This window comes from Lates calcarifer, linkage group LG13, assembly GCF_001640805.2.
Source record: "Lates calcarifer isolate ASB-BC8 linkage group LG13, TLL_Latcal_v3, whole genome shotgun sequence".
In the NCBI taxonomy this organism is placed as follows: Eukaryota; Metazoa; Chordata; class Actinopteri; family Centropomidae; genus Lates; species Lates calcarifer.
Genome location: NC_066845.1, coordinates 13,739,316 through 13,759,943, shown reverse-complemented (window position 1 = coordinate 13,759,943; position 20,628 = coordinate 13,739,316). Strand labels below are relative to the sequence as shown.

At 41.1% G+C, this 20,628-nt stretch overlaps 2 protein-coding genes across 3 annotated transcripts; one reads left to right on the top strand and one right to left on the bottom strand.

Annotated features, from left to right (window-relative positions):
- Positions 1-287: 287 nt before the first annotated feature.
- On the top strand, positions 288-18,261 carry lzts1 (leucine zipper, putative tumor suppressor 1). Of its 2 annotated transcripts, none has more exons than XM_018669545.2 (9): positions 288-596; positions 9,117-9,464; positions 9,552-9,680; positions 11,526-11,688; positions 11,791-12,182; positions 12,311-12,484; positions 12,647-12,778; positions 13,063-13,257; positions 13,562-18,261. In XM_018669545.2, exons 2-9 carry the CDS (start codon positions 9,234-9,236, stop codon positions 14,108-14,110), a joined length of 1,965 nt encoding a protein of 654 aa, XP_018525061.1. In that variant the 5' UTR covers positions 288-596; positions 9,117-9,233; the 3' UTR covers positions 14,111-18,261. The 2 variants fall into 2 exon arrangements, with proteins under 2 accessions (XP_018525061.1, XP_018525062.1); XM_018669546.2 differs by lacking the exon at positions 288-596 and adding an exon at positions 7,240-7,552.
- Positions 18,262-18,692: 431 nt separating this feature from the next.
- On the bottom strand, positions 18,693-20,623 carry hspb11 (heat shock protein, alpha-crystallin-related, b11). Its single transcript, XM_018669550.2, has 5 exons — positions 20,372-20,623; positions 20,120-20,226; positions 19,044-19,112; positions 18,923-18,966; positions 18,693-18,831 (listed from the first exon to the last, which is right to left on the bottom strand). Exons 1-5 carry the CDS (start codon positions 20,461-20,463, stop codon positions 18,739-18,741), a joined length of 405 nt encoding a protein of 134 aa, XP_018525066.1. The 5' UTR covers positions 20,464-20,623; the 3' UTR covers positions 18,693-18,738.
- Between the last annotated feature and the right edge of the window lie 5 nt (positions 20,624-20,628).

Here is a 20,628-nt window from a genome sequence, read left to right as displayed (position 1 = left end):
ATGTAGGCATACAGAGGCAGTGAAGTGACTTGAGATGAAAAGCAGAGCTGCTGGGCAAATACCAGCAAAAGAGAAAAAGAGTGAAGCAAGGTAGAAGGTTAGAGGAGAAAGGTAGAGAGTTGGATGCAAAGAGCAAAGGATGAAAGAGAGAAAGTACCACAGAAATACTGCACAACTTAAGAGAAATGCATGTAAGAGGTGGATGAGGCAAGCAGCAGAGGGAGGGTGGGCGGGAGTGCTGGATGTTCAGAGTGAAGGAGAGAGTGGGAGGGAGTTCAGGAGGGAGGCAACAAGGATACACTGTAGAGAGAGGGAGGGGAGAGAGAGAAAGAGCGTGTTTATGGAGGAATGTGACAGTGCTCAGAGTATGGGAGATGGGACGGACTGATTGTACCATACCAGGTGTTGAAGAGGGGTGAGAAGGGGACTCAGCGAGAACATCAGCAACAAAAGCAGACATCTCTTTCTCTCCACACCAGAACTGCTAGCTAGTATCCGGCTGAAAGTGGTTTGTCTACAGTGATCCACACATCTTTGGGAGACAGAGCAGGAGAAGCAGTGACTGTGACTGTGGGGGCAGGCAGACTATAATGGAGGTAAGTCACCTCCAGACAGACTTGAAGGAAGGTTATGGCTGTTTGACTGGATGTGACACTGGACAAATGATGGTACAGACTCAGCCAGGGCTTGCAGCCTCACAACTTTAAACAGAAGTGAACCTGAGTGGCACCAGCAGCTCCCATAGATTTGAGTGTGTGTGATTTGTTAAGTGGAGCTGTCATGATGCGGCTTACAATAAGTTTTTTAGCTATGTGTGTACCAAGTAAGGAACTAAACCAGGCCCACTTTAGTACCACACTGAATTATGTCTGCTGTTTACATAGTTAAACATTCTGATTGAACCAAAGTTTCTCAGTATGGAAGCAGTCCAAGTCTTTTGCTACTTTTAATATGCAAACTGAATTTCAAAGTAAAAGCATCTCTGTGTGAGGACGTGCCAGCTCCAAATGAAATGTCTGCTTTCAACTTTTTTCTTCTTTGCAGGAAACTGCCAATCATGTCCTTTACTTTCAGCACAGCCATTACTGGACAAACCATTGTTTTTAACTGTTGAAATAATAGGGCACAGCATGGGACTCTTTAAATATTACACCATACACAGCAATTTGGGGAAATAAATGGCACTGGACACACAGCCACTTGTTATCGAAATTTTAGGCATGTATTAAGTGTGTCCATCTAGATATATCCCACCCTGTGATTTTCTGAAGTAACTGGCCCCACGTTTCTTAAACATTGTCATGATTGTGTTGCATAATGAATGGTAACATGAGAAAGAGACCTGTGTGGGGAATAATTTGCCCCTTGCACAACCTCCCAGTTTCAGCACTGTCACACCTTTGTGCACTAATGTACATGTTGAGACATGCAGGGATCATGAATTACTCTACACTGGGGTAGTGACACTGACAATTGTAAGTATAAGGCATCTGTTCAGGCATGTTCAGCTTTGCTCTGTGCTATAACTTATTGCACAGAGGAAAACACAGGAGAGACAGAATTATAAGTTTGAAGGATTAAGGTAGCAAAGACAGTCCCCTTGTTTTTTCATTGCAGAGTGCAAAATTTCTCTTGTTGATGTAAATATTTTTGATTTTTTATATTATCATCATTTATATTATCAGCATTTTGTGTTTTGCATTTTGCCGTGGGAATTAACACAACTAAGTTCCATATCTGTGGTGTGTGACAAACCATTGGAGCTGTCATGACCTGCTAAAGAAGACGCCTCTTAAAATAACTGTCCCAGATACCCAAATACAACATCCTTTCATGAGTGAAGGCTCTATGTCAGGGAAGTGCAGCATCCCACCATCTTTGCAAGCATCTCAGCTCATGATGATGCTGCAGAGTTTTCAACTTTTCAGTAATCATTCCCTCTTTAAAATAGAATTACAGTTATAAGAATCAGCCTGAACAAATGTTCACAGCAGGTGGATATCATCTGTGACTATTAGTTGTGACACCTCAAACTGTTGAAAGAACCATGCAGAGTTTCTCTACAATGAACAATCTAGCATTACAAGGTTAGAGGGCTTTTATTTTGGAGCTGAACACAGGTATTGCCTGCAGCACATATTTCCAGCTGCTCTCAAAATGATATAGATCCCTGAAAGTGAGCTCATTGTGTCTTCTCTTCCTCCCACATTACACCATCCACACACACACACACACACACACACACACATAGCTATGGCAGATTAAGAGGATGGGAGGATGGTTATGCTCCAGAATGACAACCTTATCACTGAGTCTTCAGCTTGCAGGGTCAATGGGCTCCAGTGCCAGGAAAGGCCTCATTCTTTTCCACCTACCTAGGTATGTCAGTCCACTGTGATACTGCATCAAACAAGAATATATAAGACAGTCTTCAAAGAAATGGTGTGTGACTGTGCGTGATTATGTGAGAAATGCCAGTTTTATGTGAGTTTATATAAATCTTATCATTCATTGCTATTACTTAGTGAAAAACAATTATCTCTCATTTGTATTTGGAACACAATATTATGATGTGACATTGTAACATCCAGAACAAAAAAAATCAGACACCAGAAACAGCCAATATAATTGTTACCAATATAATGTCTACACTTTCCTTCCTTGCTGAAAGCTTCAATATTGTTCAAATAATAACCTGACACACAAAAAAAAGCTTTTATGACAAACCATCCAAGTTTAAATTTCATATTTTTGAAGTTGTCATATCATGCATAAATGACACAGCCTGCTCAAAACAACTGATGGGTAATGGAAAAGGTACATACTCGCAGGTAATGGATGGGCCATAATTCAAAAATGTCTAAAAATACATCCGCTTGTTACAATACATTTTCACTTGCTGTTTTTAGAGTGGGATAAAAGCCTCAGAAGTAAATATTTTATGACTATGGAGCTGGCCAGTGATCTGCTTTATCTAAGCAAAGACAAGTACAATTCTTTAAAACCATTTTTGGACAGATTCCAGGGTGCTGCATAAGTTTGAAGCATTACAGAAAAGCGCAGAGACATATTGTAAGGTAATAATCAATCTTGTATGGGTGGATGCAGCTCAATAAAGAAATATAAAAGGAAATTTCAGATATTTAATTTTAAGACTCCTTAAATTCATGAGCATCAATTCCCATCCTCGTCACAGTGCTAAAGGCTCCCATTTAGACTCCATTAAAAATACATTTTCCTCTATACTCCAGCTGCCAAGGTTATGCAAATGCCTGTACTACAAGAGCAGTTGTTGGCCAGCCATATAAACCCAGTGAGCAGTGCAGACGACCTCCTTATCTACAGTATTAAAACCGAAGGAGGCTGATTGTTTGGTTGACCTAATGTCTCATTTGGATGCACACAAGAGCATCTGAGTGCAATCTAATTGCAGTAGGGGGTCCTTCACTAAAAGCTAGCCTCAAGACAAAGATGCTGCCAAATGGCTGCCAATAGAGGATACAGAGATCGAATTAATGAGTAATAAAGGTTTTACTCATGATTTTTTAAAAGCTTAAGAACATGCTATTCTTAAGCTTTTCTCTGCATCCAAACCCTAATCCTCAAACTCTAAACAGAGGAGACATTGACTGTTTGCTGGACAATACAACAGCTATCAATGTATAATGCGATGTTGGCTCCACAGAAATCTCTCTTTCACACACACTCTGTCTTTCCATGTCTGTCTCTTTCTGTTTGTGCCTCTCTCTCTGTGCCTGGTAGTCCATCTCCTTACTCTGGGGCGGTAATGAGTGTCTGGTATTCTGCTCCTCAGCATTGAAGCCCTATTCATGCTCAATCTCCTTTACAATGCACTAAAAGGATTACCCAATTAGCTGCTATTGGATGCCATTATGTGTGTGTGTGTATGCATGAGTGTGTGTGTGCGTGCTTGGCCAGTAGATAGATGTGTTAGCAGTGAAAGTGAAAGATAGATGGCTGTCTCTACCCCACACCTCACTCCCAGTTGATGTTCTGCTAGAGGCCACATTACTCATCCCAGCAGCTCAGGCACAGTGAGTAAGACACAAGACGGGGAAGTGTGTGTGTGTGTGTGTGTGTGTGTGTGTGTGTGTGTGTGCATGAAAGGCTACTCAGTATTGCTTCTCAATAATTCAACCTATCAGCACATCATTTTCTGAAAATATACTCTCTACTGTAATGTGTGCTGTTTTTTTTTCCTCTTGCTTTAAATTGTGAGTTTAATTTCCAATGTGTCATGCCTGGGATAATGGAAATGCCTGCTTTATTACATGTGAATCATCAGTTACTTTGTGTGAATCACCAATCGATTCCAGTTATCTAACGTGTTACATCACACTAGGAGCAATATGTACAGCATTTTGCATTTAAGGGATTGAACAGTATAATAAAGATTGATTTAGATTTAGATAAAGCTACAGTTGTGAACTGATTGACCATCAAAAATTTGATGGTTTTATTTCTGGTACAGTGCTGTGAAATAGCATTATGTAGTGAAACACTGGGACAAACTACTGCCCTGTAAGGATGAGTCTGGCTTTACTTTTTCTTTTAAATAATAACAGCATTTCCCCCTGGAGAGTCTGCCTGTGTAGCCACAGTCTGACAGCTTAAACGTCTCTGAACATGTTCATTCACATGTTGAGCTGTGTGATGAGCCAGTGGATGTCATGGAATAATGTAATGTCAGTTTGGTAGCTTTACACATGTAAAAGTTTGTTCTTCAGTAGACGACCTGACTTTACTCCTAAAGCCTTCTGTGGCTCTTGCAGGAGCTTTTTTAAAGTCTGAAAAATAACTCCAGTGGTATGGTTCCAGGTCAGGTCAGGCTTTGAGGGTTTTCATCTTAACAGAAATTGTACATTACAAAATGGAGGCATGGGCATTTGCTGAGCATGGATGGTTTAAAGAAAGGATGCTACTGAGTTGCATTATGTAAAGTGCTTTTGGAGCTTGAGCCACAGAAGGGACTAAAAGTCAGGATATCTCACCCTCTAACATTAAATTCAAACTGTAGAGTAAATGGGGTAAAACACTGGGGGAAAATACTTGAATGATCCTTTAAAGTTTGGGTTAAAGTTTTAATGTTTTTTAGAAGGCCTAGTATTACAGCTTTTTACAAATAGATTGCATAAACCATAATGTAAAATAGAGAGTTAAAACAACATGTTGGGCCTTCAAATAAAGAGATACTGTATATAAAATTATATGTGGTGAAGCCTGCACACATGAACAAAGAACAATAAGCTGTCTAAGACTGACCTAAAAAAAAACAGACACACTGAACTAGATAGATTACACTTGCATCTGTTAGAAATTACCATATAGACAGTGAGAATTAACGTGACGCCATCTGGCACTGTCACAGTGTAAAGATACAGTGAGAACAGAGGAGAGTTTCATGGTCATTGTGAAACAGGTATAAATCCTGGACCTTTATAGTACACTGCTGCCTTCCACTGGCTGTGCTAATGGATTGGTTATGCTCTGTTCTGCCTATGTGTGAGTGTGTTGTGTGTGTGTGTGTGTGGGTGGGTAGGGGTTGGGGGGGGTATTGTCAGCTGGTCCTGTGCAGGACAGGGCTTTGTGTCAGGCAGGTCAGCTGGGGCTCGAAAGCTAAGACGACACCCCGCCAAACACACACACACACACCACCTGCACACCAACACATACACACACACACACATAGCAAACTCTGGCACACAATCTTTTGTGCAGACACAGAAAAAACATACAGCCAATCAGATATAAGATTAGATGTACGCATGCATCCACACACACTCACACACCCCTGTCCCACCTCACCAAAGGTCTTAAATCATGCTGTCCGCTCAAAAGCCGTGAGGTCAGACCATTTGTAGTGCTTATTAAAATTTGCAATGATGGAGCAATAAAAAGATTTTCAAATCACTTTAATATTTGAATCAAATAGATGTGAAATAAGCCAATTCTCAGTAGCAAGTGAGTGGGGACATAAAAAGTGAAATTACAGGATCATTGTTCAGACAAACAGGCTTGGGGCTCTGAATAGAACTAATCGAGGAACAATGGCAGTCAGCTGAAAGGATGAGTGAACTATTCTGCTAAAAAAGATATGGTAGATCTAAAGAGATATTGTATGTTATTTGATAAGTGGGACAAAAGACTTTGTTAAAACACTTTATGGCAAAAAGTTTCAGACAGTATGATGTAACACGATGTAACCCGCGGTGCAATTTTGTCTGAACATGTTGAAAGATCACAGCACAGGGTCATGCTGTTTCCCACGGTTTGTTATTAGTTCAGTTTTAACAGACTGATTTCTGTATTGATTTCTGTGTGATATCAATGAATCACTAGTGTTCTATCTGTAGATACATGGTAAAACTGTCTTTTTTCTTCACATTAAGTGAAAGTATACGTTTACTTGTGACAAAAATGGGGTGTAAGATTTACGCTTGTTTTGTCAGCAGCAGAGCCGAGGGGCCATATTTTTTCTGTTGTTGTTGTTTGTTCATTTGGAACACAGCACCTTGTATATTTTCCTGTCGTGGTATGTGATTGTATTTCATCCACAAGGTGTTTTGTCAACAGTGTGTTCTCTGTGGGATGCTGAACGCTCTGCTGCCTTAGAGAGACTTGTACTCCAGCAATGAGAGTGTGTGAAAGTGTGTTATTTGTGTGGACATATAAAGGTGTGTGTAAGAGAGTGAGTGAGTCAGTGTGTGTATGTCTGAACAAACAGCATAAAGGAAGGATGGTGGTAAATCACTATAAAACTAAGGCTCTCCAGTCCTCTCATTGTGAGGACTAGTCATTTATTTAACACTCAAATATGGTCCTGGGCTGTTTGGGGAGAATACATCAACCGGCACACAAGAGTCCAGACAAAGAGCGGCACACTTCAACAGACAAAGAGCGAAAAGAGAGAGGGCAAGCGCCTTTTTTTTCTCCTTCAGATGAAGTGTTGTTTGTTCAGGGTGGGTGCAGGGCACCGAGTGGGACGGACGGGATGGAGGGAGTGACTGATGGAAGAAGGGAGGGAGGGAGGGGAGGATGAATGGTTATTACACAGTTAGTCGATGCACAAACCGGGGGGGGGTATCTGTGGGTGATAGTGGGGAGAGGAGGGGGTACGGGGGTGTGTGAAAGATCTTTTGTGAAGGCTGGGAGTTAATCACTTGAGCGGCACACGCCATTTCAATGGGAGCACATGTCGTACACTGGCTCCCCCAGGGGGGGCGAGAGGTCCCTAAACACACGCACACACATACACACACATGCACACACACAGAGCTGAATTTACATGTCAGTTATAATGCAAAGCTGGGTACAGGCCGACAAGAAAAGCAGGAAGACCCACCCCCTCCACAACAGTTAGCAGACCCTCCTGGCCGTGGTGATAGTGTGAGCTTTGCATTTGCTGCTGGTTCATTCAAGGCCATACACATACACAGATGCACACACATGTCTGCCTGCTCGGTTTTTCCAGGACTGGATAGATGACTCTGCACAGGCCTTGCTAGAGATGGATGCTTAGTTTGACCTGGCAGTAAGTAAAATCTATTGTTTCATTACCTCAGTACCATGTCAGTGGTGGATGCTAATATCTGAGAGTGATAGTGAAGACTGGAGCTTAGATTTAGTGGCAGACATCCAGGCAAAGCCGAACAGAGGCTGTCACAGTCATGTCAGAGACTGTTTACATCAGTGCCACAGGGGAATGCTTTGCTTTGTACTCGAGAAGGTACAAATTTAACATCATATACCATTGCTCAACATTTTCAGTAGCTGTTTACTACATAGAATTTATTTTGAATTTCATCCCAAACAAAACAGAAAATCTAAAACTGAAGTTGTGCTGGAAGACATCTAACTGGCTATGTGATGCTTTCATGATTAGAAGGTTTCATGCAATTTAGGGTTTTCACTCTGTTCTTTTATTCACTTCGAATAGACTGTAACTGTCAGGTTTTTCTTCTACCATAATCACCACACAAACTTTCCCTCTTGCCTCTGCACGCATGCTGCTCTGTCTCACTTACTGTCTGTTTGTGATTCTCCCCCTGTTATTCTCCTCATCATGAAACATCTATTTTGTACATGTCTCATCTCGCTTATCATTGTTTTCTGGGTGATGAAAAGTGACAGCCTTGATCAGTGCTCCCTCCTTCATTGAACATTTTCCCACTTTAAGCACGCTTATCAAACACCTCAGGAAAATGACACTGACAGCTATGTGTATCCTTACAAACACCATTGTGCAACCAATAATTATGGATTAGCCTCAAACCAAATGCAACGTACACTAATAGGAGACTTACAGCGGACCATTAGTCCCAAGCTTTGTTGCGGTGGGTATTATAAAATGTTTAAGGACTGAGGACCAGGTGGTTAGGGGAGCCCACAAGACAGATCAGCCAGTATGGAGCCTTTTGCTACTAAGTCACTACTAAGGGGAGTTTTCCCCTGTGGGTTAGAGATCATGACTAGCAACATCTGTGGTTTGGTTGCTTTCAAAAGGGAGGTGGGGACAGTGGATAGAGAGCATCACTCGTAAGTCTGTGAAATGTTCTTGAAGATTGTAAGGGAACATGTTCCAGCATAATTCTTTCTATATTTCATCCAATCTTTGTGCATTTATAATTCCAGCCAATTACATTATTAACATTTGGAATATTTCTGTGTGGTCTGCTTATACAATGTTCCAAGTGCAATAGCAAATACAAAATGATTGCATAGTGTTATTCAGGTGGCAGCACCAGCCAAGTGTTGAGCGGGCAGTAAGTAGCCTAATTGCCAGTTTGTTTAGAGGAAGGGCACCCAAAGGGTTATTTGTCAAATTCAACGGCCGAGCCATAAATCTAGACACACAAAGCCAGGCAGGATGCCAAGATGGACTGTTTTTCCCACTTTGTTTGTTTTGCAAACGTGAACACGCCTGATTCAACACTGCGTGCCTGGACTGAACAGGAAACAATAAAATTAAACAACAGTAGAAAACTGATAAGCATCAGAGGAAATACGGGTTTTTCCTTTGATGAAAAAATCTTCAGTTTAACCATCAATTGATATTCTCTTTGTTTGATGTACATTATCCCTTCCTTGTCCTGCAGATGAAGCCACTGACTGTACTCTTCTGGGGTCATGACTTGTGTCTTCTCCTCACTTCTGTGTAACTTGGCCAACCTGGACTTCAGCCCCACCTCCCGCTCACCTATGCCTGCAGGACCATGGGTAGTGTCAGTAGCCTCATCAACGGCAACAGCCTCAACAGCAAACACTGCAAGGCGTCTGAGCACAGGTTAAAAAAGGGAACAAGCCATCACAGAAAGAGTGGAGGTTGCAGCCTCGACGGGTTACTGAAGTGCAGCTTCACTCAGGGCTCCTCGTCCACCACTTATCCCTCTAAAGGTCTCACCCACTCCCGCTCAGGGCGAAGTGAAGATTTTTTTTACATCAAGGTGAGCTCAAGTGCTTTTATGTGACATGTATAAAACAACATTTACTGCACTGCTCCCAGATTAAAGGTTTATCCTGTTTCATACAAGGTGAGCCATAAACCAAGGACAGTGTACCACAGAAGAGGATCCATGGAGGACAGGGGAAACAGAGATGGGGAATCAGATGGGCGAATGCAACCAAAGCTGCTGCTCATGTCAGGGAAAATGACAGAGAGGGTGAGCAAAATGCCCATTTCTCTTTAAAAAGACATGATTTGATTTTAAAGGAATAGTTCAACATTTTTTGGGAAGTATCTGTGTATATTTGCTTTCTTGCAGCAGGTTGGATGAGAAGATCAATGGCAAACTCATATCTATATGGTTACTATGCAGCCAGATCCAACAGCTGATTAGCCTAGCTTAGCATAAAGACTGGGAACAACTAGACTGGCTCTGTCCAAAGGTAACAAAATTCACCTACCAGCAAGCTCACTAATTGACATTCAATACATAACTTGTTTATACTACACGTGTAAAAACAGCAATGCTCCATCTTACAAGGGATTATGTGCCATACAGTTTTTCGGTCGGGAGCAGTTGCCAGGCAACCTGTGGTAACTCCAGGATGTTACTGCAAAGAAACAGTTCAGCATATACCCTCTCTGCGAAATGGCAAAATGTCAAATTTCTTCTCTGGTTTTTGTACAGAATTTAAATTGTGTCAATTAGTGACCTGTAGAGGTGCTGTAAGGCAAATTTTGTTATCTTTGGACATCTTTTAGTCCTGTTTCCACTTTTTATGCTAAGCTAAGCTAACCTGGTGCTAGCAGCAGCTTCATACTCAGCGTGTAGATGTGAGAGTGGGACTAATGCTCTCATCTAACTCTCAACAGGAAAGCAAAGAAGTGTGTTTCCTAAAATGTCAAACTGCTTCTTTAAGAATATTAGCATTAGACATGAACTGAGATTCAGATTTTATGTCAGTATTCATAGCCTCATAAAATGTGACTCTGCTGTGCTTTACTTGACTGGAACCATTGCTATGGTTATTGTTATAACCGTTAAGAAGTCATCCGGCATAACTGCAACAGACTTTGAAAACCTCACAGTGAAGTTGAGAATAAAACATGCACAGCAGGTGGTTTAATAGGTAGCAGCCATTTCTTATAACCTGTGTTGAACCTTCCCAGCTTATTAATCACCCCCTCCCAGATTAATGACCTAAGAATGCCTTGATCTTCTCAGAGAAGTCATTTCTGTGCCAAGAATACGAAAGCAAACGGAGGCTCCTTCAATAGGTCTTTATTCCTCAGGGGCAAGGGGGGTTGGGGAGGAGAGGAATAGGAAGCAGCTTTAAAAGAGACAGAGCAGAGAATAAAGGAGAAAAGAGAGAGAGATCGAGGGCCAAAGAGAGTTTGAGGGATAGAAAGAGAGGGGGAAAAAATGAGGAAAGGCATCCCAGTCATGAAGTCAGTGAGAAGGAATGCTGAGCTCACAAGCTTTACCTCTTACACTTCAGCAGTGGCTCATATTATTAATATCACAGAGAAAGGCTATTCATCTTCCCTCAGACAGTGCATGGGGGAGAGATGCGGGATGCAGAGGGGAGGAGAAGAGGACAGAAAGGAGGGGAGCTATGGTACTGCTTATGACGTTCTTGGACAGCACAGATGGGGCATGTGGAGTATAAGTTCATCTTTGAAATGAGTTTTCTCTTTTATGACAGTCTTGTGAATTTTACTTGCAACTACTGCTGTGTGGCTTTTAATACTTCCAGCTTGTAGTAAAGCAATTCTGCACGCTTCAGTGGTTCTGTCTCTAATATGAAACGACATGATTGGGAAAAAAATCTATCCCTTTCATTTGTGCAGACTTCCATCACGTGACAATATTTATCTCTGTAAAAGCCAGTCATTATGATTTTCAAGTTTCAGAATGTGGCTCATCCATGGTTTTTTGTATTTTCTATAACAGTACAAGAGGACTTGCTTTTTGCTGCGCTGTCAGCTAAGGGAAGTCACTGAATATAAAAACAATAATAGTAAAGAGCACCCCTGACTGTGTGTCATTTCACTCTTCTAGACCTCTGCTGAGAAGTCATTGGTCCGTTCCACTGCCTTCAAGCCTGTGATTCCCAGGAGTACGTCCTCCACAGAGACAGGCCATGGCAGCCTGGACCACATCCTTTGTCCTCTGGAGAAAGCACGGAGTCCAGACATTAGACACAAGCAAGACACCTTTTCAGGTCTTTATCTATTCTGTACTGGTAATTGGTCTTGAAATGAGATCATTCAGGTTGAATGACAAATTACACTCAAGTACAATGTCATCTTTTTTCCTTGCACAGGGACTCTCTCAGACTCTGGACGTAACTCTATGTCTAGCCTGCCCACCCACAGCACCAGCGGCAGCCTAAGTGCTTCCACAGGCCCTGTCAGTCACAATGATGGCAGCTCAGCTCCTGCAAACAGCCTCAGCAAGGGAGTACAACCCAATTTGCCTTCATGGGTCAACGGGAATAGCACTAACCTTGACTGTAGCTACAGGGCTGTTTTAAACAGCAGCGGGCTGGCATCTAAGGCTAACGGGGATGCTGGCTCCCCACTTTCTGCAGATGAGCCGAGCACTCTCTCTGAAACTGCAGGTGGGATTCGGTCCCCCATTACTACAGATGAGTCACTGATTGAACGTTTGGAACAAAGGCTGCTGGAGAGAGAGACTGAACTGCAGGAGCTACAGGTACCAAACTGTCATGTAACAAAAAACAGCATGTGCTCTTAATCAAGATCAGTACTCCTGATCAGTAGTTAGACTGTACAACTGTCTGATTAATTTTTTACAAGTTAGACTTCTTTACCATACAACAGGTGAGTTTTGAGGAGAAAGAAGCAGACACCTGCCAGCTGTTTGAGGAGAGACAAAAGTACTGTGTTGAGGAAATGGAAGGGCTGAGGCAACGATGCTCCACAAAGCTACGACAAGTGTCCCAAATGGCTGCAAAAACCCAGCAAGCACTCCAGCTACAAGTCAGCCAGCTCAAGGTCAGTCTGGTTCATTTTCCCACCAAGCATCCTCCCCCTCCAGCAAAATCAGTGAATTTATCTGTAAATCATATAAGATTTAGTGTTTCACCATTAGCAGGTGCACAGACATGCTACACATTGCATGCTTGCAAAATTTAGTGAAATTGAACTCTTGTGCAGGCAGAAAAGGAGAGGCTTCAGGAGGACGTCTCAAAATTAACCAGAGAGAAGGATCTTGTCGAGCTCAGACTGAGGTCATACGAGAGTGAGAGCACACAGTTGGCTCCGACGCTCGAGGAAACTCAATGGGAGGTCAGTCATGAATCATATGTGTGATATCAATTGGATTTGAAACCCTGCAGCCAACACCACAATCTGGTGCAACCTTGAAGACTGCTGTCCTTTTACATGAGGAGCAAGGTTTACTTTTTCTTAAGTCAAAAACCTCTTGCTTTGCTAATACTATGTCTCTTTTCACCCATATGATTATATATAGGTATGTACTGTAAGTATATATTCTACATATGTATATATATATATATTGTTTATATACATGTATATAAACATATTAAATAATTGTATCTGTCCTAATGTAGGTGTGCCAGAAGACAGGAGAGATCTCACTGTTGAAGCAGCAACTGAGAGACAGCCAGGCAGACGTCAACCACAAGCTAAACGAGATAGTCAGCCTCAGGGCATCACTGAAGGAAAATACAGCAAAGATGGAGATGCTTGAAAAACAGAATAAAGACCATGAGGACAAACTCCACTCTCGCACTGTAGAGGCTGAGGTTAGTCTGTTAATGGTTCAGTGCAATTAATTGCACAATGGAGCTCAAATGAGAACGTGCGAACAAAATGCCCACACAGTGCTTTTAATTTCAAAGTACTTTTATTTGGGAATGATTCCTGCTGTTATGAGCCACACGTGACTGACCCTCAGACCTTTCAATAGCAGTGTTTTAGCAGACATATATAATCACAGTCTTAATAAGAGAGCTTATTTGACACTTCACATGATTAGGCCTGTTATATAAGTCTAAATAATATTCTTAATTGCTGCCTTTCTCTGAATATTTTTCATTTTTAATTCAGGTTTGCCAAAATGAACTCCAGCGCAAGAAGAATGAGGCTGATTTGCTGAGAGAGAAAGTGGGCAAACTGGAGAAAGACATTCAGGGAATGAAACGGGATCTGGCCAGGGCCAAAGAGCAGAGGCTGCAACACAGTTTGCAACTTGAGGCCAGTGCCCAGACTCAGGCCTTGGAAAGACTAATCCAAGGCTCAGACTCCCCGGTCCAGAGCCAGAGGGAGGAGAACAGGGAACAAATCTCCACAGAATCACTCCAGAAGGAAGTAGAGAGACTGAAGCAGCAGCTCAGGGAGGAGAAGGATGCTCAAGAAAGGCTGGCCAACAGCTTTGAGCAGGAGAGGCAGACATGGAACAAGGAGAAAGACAGGGTCATCAAGTACCAGAAGCAGCTCCAGATCAACTACCTGCAGATGCACAAGAAGAACCAGGACCTGGAGAGGATCCTGAAGGAGCTGACCGCTGAACTGGAAAGCCGCACAGAGCTCGGCATGGACATCGCCTACAGCTCAGGGTTACAAACATATGACGACGTTATTGCCACAGAGATTTGATGGAAGCATTCGCTCACATGCTTTCGACAAAAGTGATGCTGTCACTTGACTGTTTTTTGGCCACAGATATTTATGTGTCTCAATGGCACATGCAACAATCACAACAACTGGAGCTCATTCACTTCTCATTAGTGTTTCACCAGGGTTATTTAATAGAAAATGCATAATATAGTGTATTTTTGTGTCCAATGCACAAAAAACTGCAAACTTAGTTTCTTGTGATGACACTGTTATTTAAAAGTAAATATAAATTATTTAATGGTCAATTTAATTTTTTATTTTTTTTTTTACCATGTTGTCCCAACAAGATCACTTGTCATTCAAATCATTTAAACACCATTTATTAGTTGTGAATTGATAGAGACCAGACAATAGCTGACTCATCTGTTTCATAATTAAGGTCTGACACACAATAAGCATGACTGTGGTTGAGCATCTGTCCCTTCAGTCCCTCCAGAAAATGACAGTGATATATTATCTACTGTGAGTCTTGGTTCCTAAAGCTTAATTCACTCAGCCTTGTGTGTCCGTGTCACTGTATGCTCACACACTGTCCATTCTCAAGGGGTTTGTGCATGGAAAATAGTTTTCAAAGTCATGTCAAAACAATACACATCTGACTATGTACTATAGCTGCACCACTGTGAGACCACTACAAGGACATGTTAAAATCACACTGATCTGTCATGTATTTTCAATTCAACAATCAAAATAGTGCAATTAATATATTTTTATTAGATCGTCTGTATGTTTTTGTCATTCTCTGGATCTTGTAAAAACTTCCTGTTAACAAGAACATTTCAGTGAGTAGTAAATTCATCGTATGAGGTTTTGCCACTTCAGGTCTCTATTCAGGTGCCATGTAAGATCCTAATATCACACATACAATAACCATCACTCCACTGAACATATATTTATGTATGAAGTAATTATTTTCTATGAATACTAACTTCTGAAATGGGTTCACTGTGTTTTAGACAGATTGTGGTCTTATATAATCTTGTTGTTCAAATTAGTTTATGGCTCCTTTTACAAACATAAGCAGGGATTAAAACTTTGGATCAGTGGACAGTGAGTGCTTTGTTTAATATTTCTGAACTATGCAGAGACTGGAACGTTAATTATACTATCAATATGTTGTGTTAATTTCTGATAGAGAAATGCACACAGTACAGTACAGTAAGAGAACACCTCTGACAGATACCAAGGACAAATGCAAATTTTAGGCTTCAGTTTGTGGTGTGTGTGTGTGTGTTTAGAGAGAGAGATTAAAGGGGGCTGGATAGTATACAATAACAGCAAATATTTAAGAGAAAAACAAAGGAAAAAAGGTGATCTCCCAGTAATGTCTGTCTCTCTCCCTACCATGTTCATCCAACTTCGTGAGAGTTCCTGGCACTGTTCCACTTGGAGATAAACAATCCTTCCTAGCATCGGCCCTGGCCGTTTGGCTCCACTGTTTTGGAGCTATTCCACTTCCCACAAGGACAAAGTAGTTTGTGAAGCAAAAGTTTAACTACTCCACCCACTCAATACTCAGGGGCTCACATATACTGTCAGGCACAAGTATATGCACATAGTGTGCTGGTGTGGCAATCTCTGTAATGAGGCTGCTTGAGAAGGCTAAACTACCCACCATTACATTACATTACCACAGCAGGTCAGGAGACATTTGGAGGCAGACAGACTAAGTGGAACTCGAAGGTGAGATGCTGTAACCAGTGGCACTCAGACTGTGAGTACCACTGGTGACTGATAAGTGTTTCACAGCCCTTACTCTGAGCCTCAGCGAATAAAAGTGGCCAAATAGGGAAGAAGCAAAAGGACGATTGATACTGCTGCTATGCTACTGGTAAATACATTTCTTGGAATTCAATAAACACAATCAAACGGAGAGACACTTGCTCACCTTGGGCAAAAAGCCTCCAGTGAATTAGTCTGTGGGCTGAGACAGAACTGGAAATAAATACCAAGGAAAAAAGGCAGGGTGCAAATACACAGGTGATTTGAAAAGCAGTAAATGTTTGTCATTTGTGCATCGCTGTTCTGTCTAACACTTTTGCTCATTTGCTGTGCTGTGCTGTGAAATTCTGTTTACCTAAAAAAGGTAACAGCAAACACACTTACTCGTGGAGGTTCTTTTTGCCAAAAGAAGATGAAGAAGTAAGCAGATTTGTGTATGTTTAAACATCAACAAACATATTATTGGACTAATCTGCATTATGTTTGCTTCTCATGATCACTAAAACTGCAAATCATGTTGAAAGATATATGGGTGAATACTTTTGATAAAGTAAACTATAACACAATAGACACTGCAGCTATACATCTACAAGGCATCAGATGTACAAAAAAAGGTTTGTCAAACTCTTGTTACTATTTATTACACAACCTCACAGGCAACTGCTGGATTTAGGCTCAGAAATAAATATGAATGTTGTTGTTATATATTCAAAGCTGTCTTCGACTGCACTCTTTGTCAGTTCCTCATTATCATTCTCAATTCCTCTTGGACTTAAATAATGAGAAGATTGTTTTCTTCTCCCGTCTAATCATCTAATTTCAGCCTTTTGATAGTGTTTCCTTCCTCACACAGCAGCTCTTTCCAGCTCAGCTTCTGTCATAACTAAGCTGATTGGGCCAAATCAAAACTGAAATCAAATTAAGGCCCATTGTCAGTGTGTGTGGCTCCGTCACTGACATGAAAGGAGGACCACACAGACGAGATAACAAGAAATTCAAAGTCGCTGGTTTGACATGAAAGAAAATAACAGAGCTGGGTGGGTGGGTGCGTGGGTGGGGGTGATTTCTTCCTCAGAATAACCCTATAAGAGGCATCACCTACACATATGCAGCTCTGTACAATAAACATAGATCCTTGCTGCAGTGTTTTGCTGTGCTTTATGCAGTGCGGATACAGCCATTTCTAATGTGCTTTAACAGCAGAATAGTTGGAAAAATGTGTTTTAATGTATTAAATTCTAGCTTTCAATATTTATCTCTTTCATAAAATCTACCATTGTCAATTGGGGCGTGTAGTACCAGAAAGGTTTTTTTGGCAAGATTATGATGTACTATCTCTTTTTACAGACTCAGCTGAACACACAGAGTTGTGGTCCAGCAGATGTCTCAGTGTGATTGGACAGCAGTTAGGCAGCCGTAAGAAGACACTGGGTGATAATTTAGCCCTGCCCTGCAGTGACATGATAATAACACACTCATATCCTGCTGTGATTCTCCTGATCGGCTGACAGTCAAGCACAAAAGGGCCTGAATTCATTAGTAATGGGGAAGTGCACTTGCAAACCTCATGTTCAACGTACAAAAAAGGGATCTCTGGTTATATATTCATAGCAAACAAATGTAGTAAATTCACAATTTGAAATGTGGTAGAAATAAATAATTGCTCTCCTATGAAATGGGAGTTTGTGCTTCATTTCATGGCTCGACCCTCACCTCTAACATTATAATAAATATTCCATACTGGTAAATAATAGATGAGTCAATAACAGTGTATCAGTTCCTACCTTGCCCTCATTACTCATTACACACTCACATACTCAAATGTGCTATATCCCGGCCATACCCCTAAGCAATTAGTTGCTCTAAAATATCAGGGGGCTAGTTATTCAGGCATGTATTTCATATTTTGTATTGGTTTATTCAGAGCCTTGCATGCAGACCAAGCTCCAGCAAACACAGCCTCAGCAAATCCCCAAGCTCCTCCACAGTCAGCAAAGTAATTGGGGAGGGAGTCCCAAAGGGTCCTTGCACACTGCTGAACCTTTGCTGCCGACAAGTTGAAATGGCAGTGAAGGTAGATAGGAGTTGGTGCTTGTGTGTTGAGTGGGTGTTTGTGTGTGTGTGGAAGATATAAGTACAGGAGGTGGCCTGAGTACTTTGTGTGAATAGGCCCGCAGTCTTTATAGATTCACTGGTTGGCTGGGAAACCATCTGGTTCCCCAACCCCCCAGCTGCATTGCCCATGGTTCCCCATTTCTATGGGGATGTCAAATTCTGCTCATGGGGGTGCTGCAGTGATGCCAATTTAAGCCCCCACAGCTCAAAATTAGTTAATTAACTCTATCTCTCACACTGAGAGAAACCTCCTTTTTAAGCAACTCTACCATTCATCACAATCCAACTCTTTTATTCTAAAGCTTTGCCAACTATCAGCTTGTGAAATTAGCAGGAACAGTCGAATGTGGGATAAAAAGCCCCATAAGTGAATCCATAACGTTAAATAAGCACAAACACAGAAAACGGGTTGAAGCAAATTTCAGAATTAGATTTAAAAATGTACCGCAGCCTTCAGGCATATGCTTTGTCTGCAATTGCAACTTCACTGATAAGATTAGGACAGTAAAATTAATTTTGTTTAGACATACATTCATTGATTTTTCCAAATCAATGTACCTCACATATTCATGGAATAATCTTATCAGATTCCCAGTTACTACTGCTGCTGTCTACCATGAGGGAGAAGATGTCAGTGTGTGTCCATTACCTAAACAAACTGAGCATATAATGAGATCTACTCATATTTACAATGATCAAATAATGCCATGAAGTCATATGGATATACAAAAAATAATCCATCAGGGTTTAATTCACAATAATCAAGTGTGTCAGTTTTGTATATTTACTCTGTGCACTGAAACAAAGTGATCATATCCTGTGGTGATGATAAAACGAAGGTGGGTTGCATTGCTTCCATTTAGCTGAAAGAGAAAATAAAGACAGGCAGTTGTTTTACCTGTTACACCTATGGATTCATATGTTTTCCATAATGATATTTACATTGTGACTTACTGAAATAGCATTTGATTGAAGATGTCCCTCTGTATGTTCAAATTCTATGAAAGAATCAGACTGTTGATTAATCAAGTTCTTTGGTATTTAAACCAAATGTGCAAAAATGTGCCCCCCTTACCTTTTTCTGTGACAGGCTCAAATTGAGAAGCATTTCGTGAGGTATTTTTTTCTATCTTTAGATGCTTGACTGCGAAAGAAAAAAAACATGGCTATATAAAAATCAATACATGGAACTAAACTGGGCTAGGTGTATTTTATGTATAATATGACTAACTTTGAACATTTTGGTCTGTTACTAATGCCTAGAAACAAATCAATGTTGACAATGTGCATGTTAAATATAGTGGTAAATACTAACAGTATGGCTCTTGAGATGTCAATGGTCAGTCAGTTGGTCAGTCCACCACGCTGGTCAACAAATGTTGGATGAATTGTCATGAAAATTGCTACATGCGTTCAAGCCCTGTAACACTTTGATACTCCATTGATTTTTCATCTAGCGCCATCATCAGGTCAAAATTAATGATGTCTCCATCACTCTCAGCTGTACTTGACATTCTTTGCTAGTTAGAAGATATTTGCGTGCCAACATACTGAGCTAAGATAGTGAACATAGTATAAACATTTTACCTGCTTCACATCAGCGTGTTAGCACTGTCATTGTAAGCTTGCTGAAGTCAGCACCTAGCTCAAAGCCTCACAGCATGGCTGTAGACTCTTATTTTGACCGGCCATGTTTTTCCTCCTTCATATGACCAGACTTTCAGTTCTTGTCCAAAATCTTACAAACCAATAAGTATTTTTTTTACCATATAAATAACACATCTTGTATAATCAGAAACTTCGAGGATTAGACGTAATAAGAATTTTTGTTATCTATGCTTGCTGGTCTTATTATAAAATATAGGCCTCTTTAATTCTGATTACAAGCACTGGTGACCTAAAGAAACCTTTAAAAGTAAAAGAAAACTTAGACTTGACTTAGTCTCAATGAGAGATTTAGGAAATTAATATCATTACACAGTTTGAATACTATCAAAAGGAGTAGTATATCTTAACAGACTTAGACTAACTTTTACAATTTATATATTGAGGATAATGACACAGTTCAAGTCACAAGGCAGCAATTCTTCGCTTGACTGCTCAATGTATTTGACTGTAACAGTTTGTATGACACTATCACAGCCTCCATACCATTGTAGCTGTCCACTGTCACAGCAGAAATCTTCGTGGGCTCAACAAAGCGGATGATGAACTCCTGAGGAAACATCCCGGTGGACATCCAAAACGTTTTAGTGTTTCTGGGTGAAAGGGACAAACAAACATCAAAAGTTAAGTTAATTTGATGGGCTAGGGAGCATTAAATGAAGCGAACACCTGACTTTAACTTACACTGTGGCGGCTCAGGGTTGAGAAAACCATTATTCCAGAAGAAGCTACACTCACCCGTCAATGATGTTTTCTGGTGGGTGATTTTCATCGCAGGACGCAGCGACGACAACTTTTGCACCCAAAGCACTTAGAGAGGACTCGGTCATCTTCAGCGGGTCACACAGTAAAGTTTATGATCTCAGTTGATGCGTGGTTGAGGAAAATAACAACAGTTTCAATGATAATGCACAACAACCAATTTTATTTAGGCTACGGGTTCGGGAGACGTGCACAACTAGCTACTGCCGTTGCCTAGCCAACCACAGCGTCGC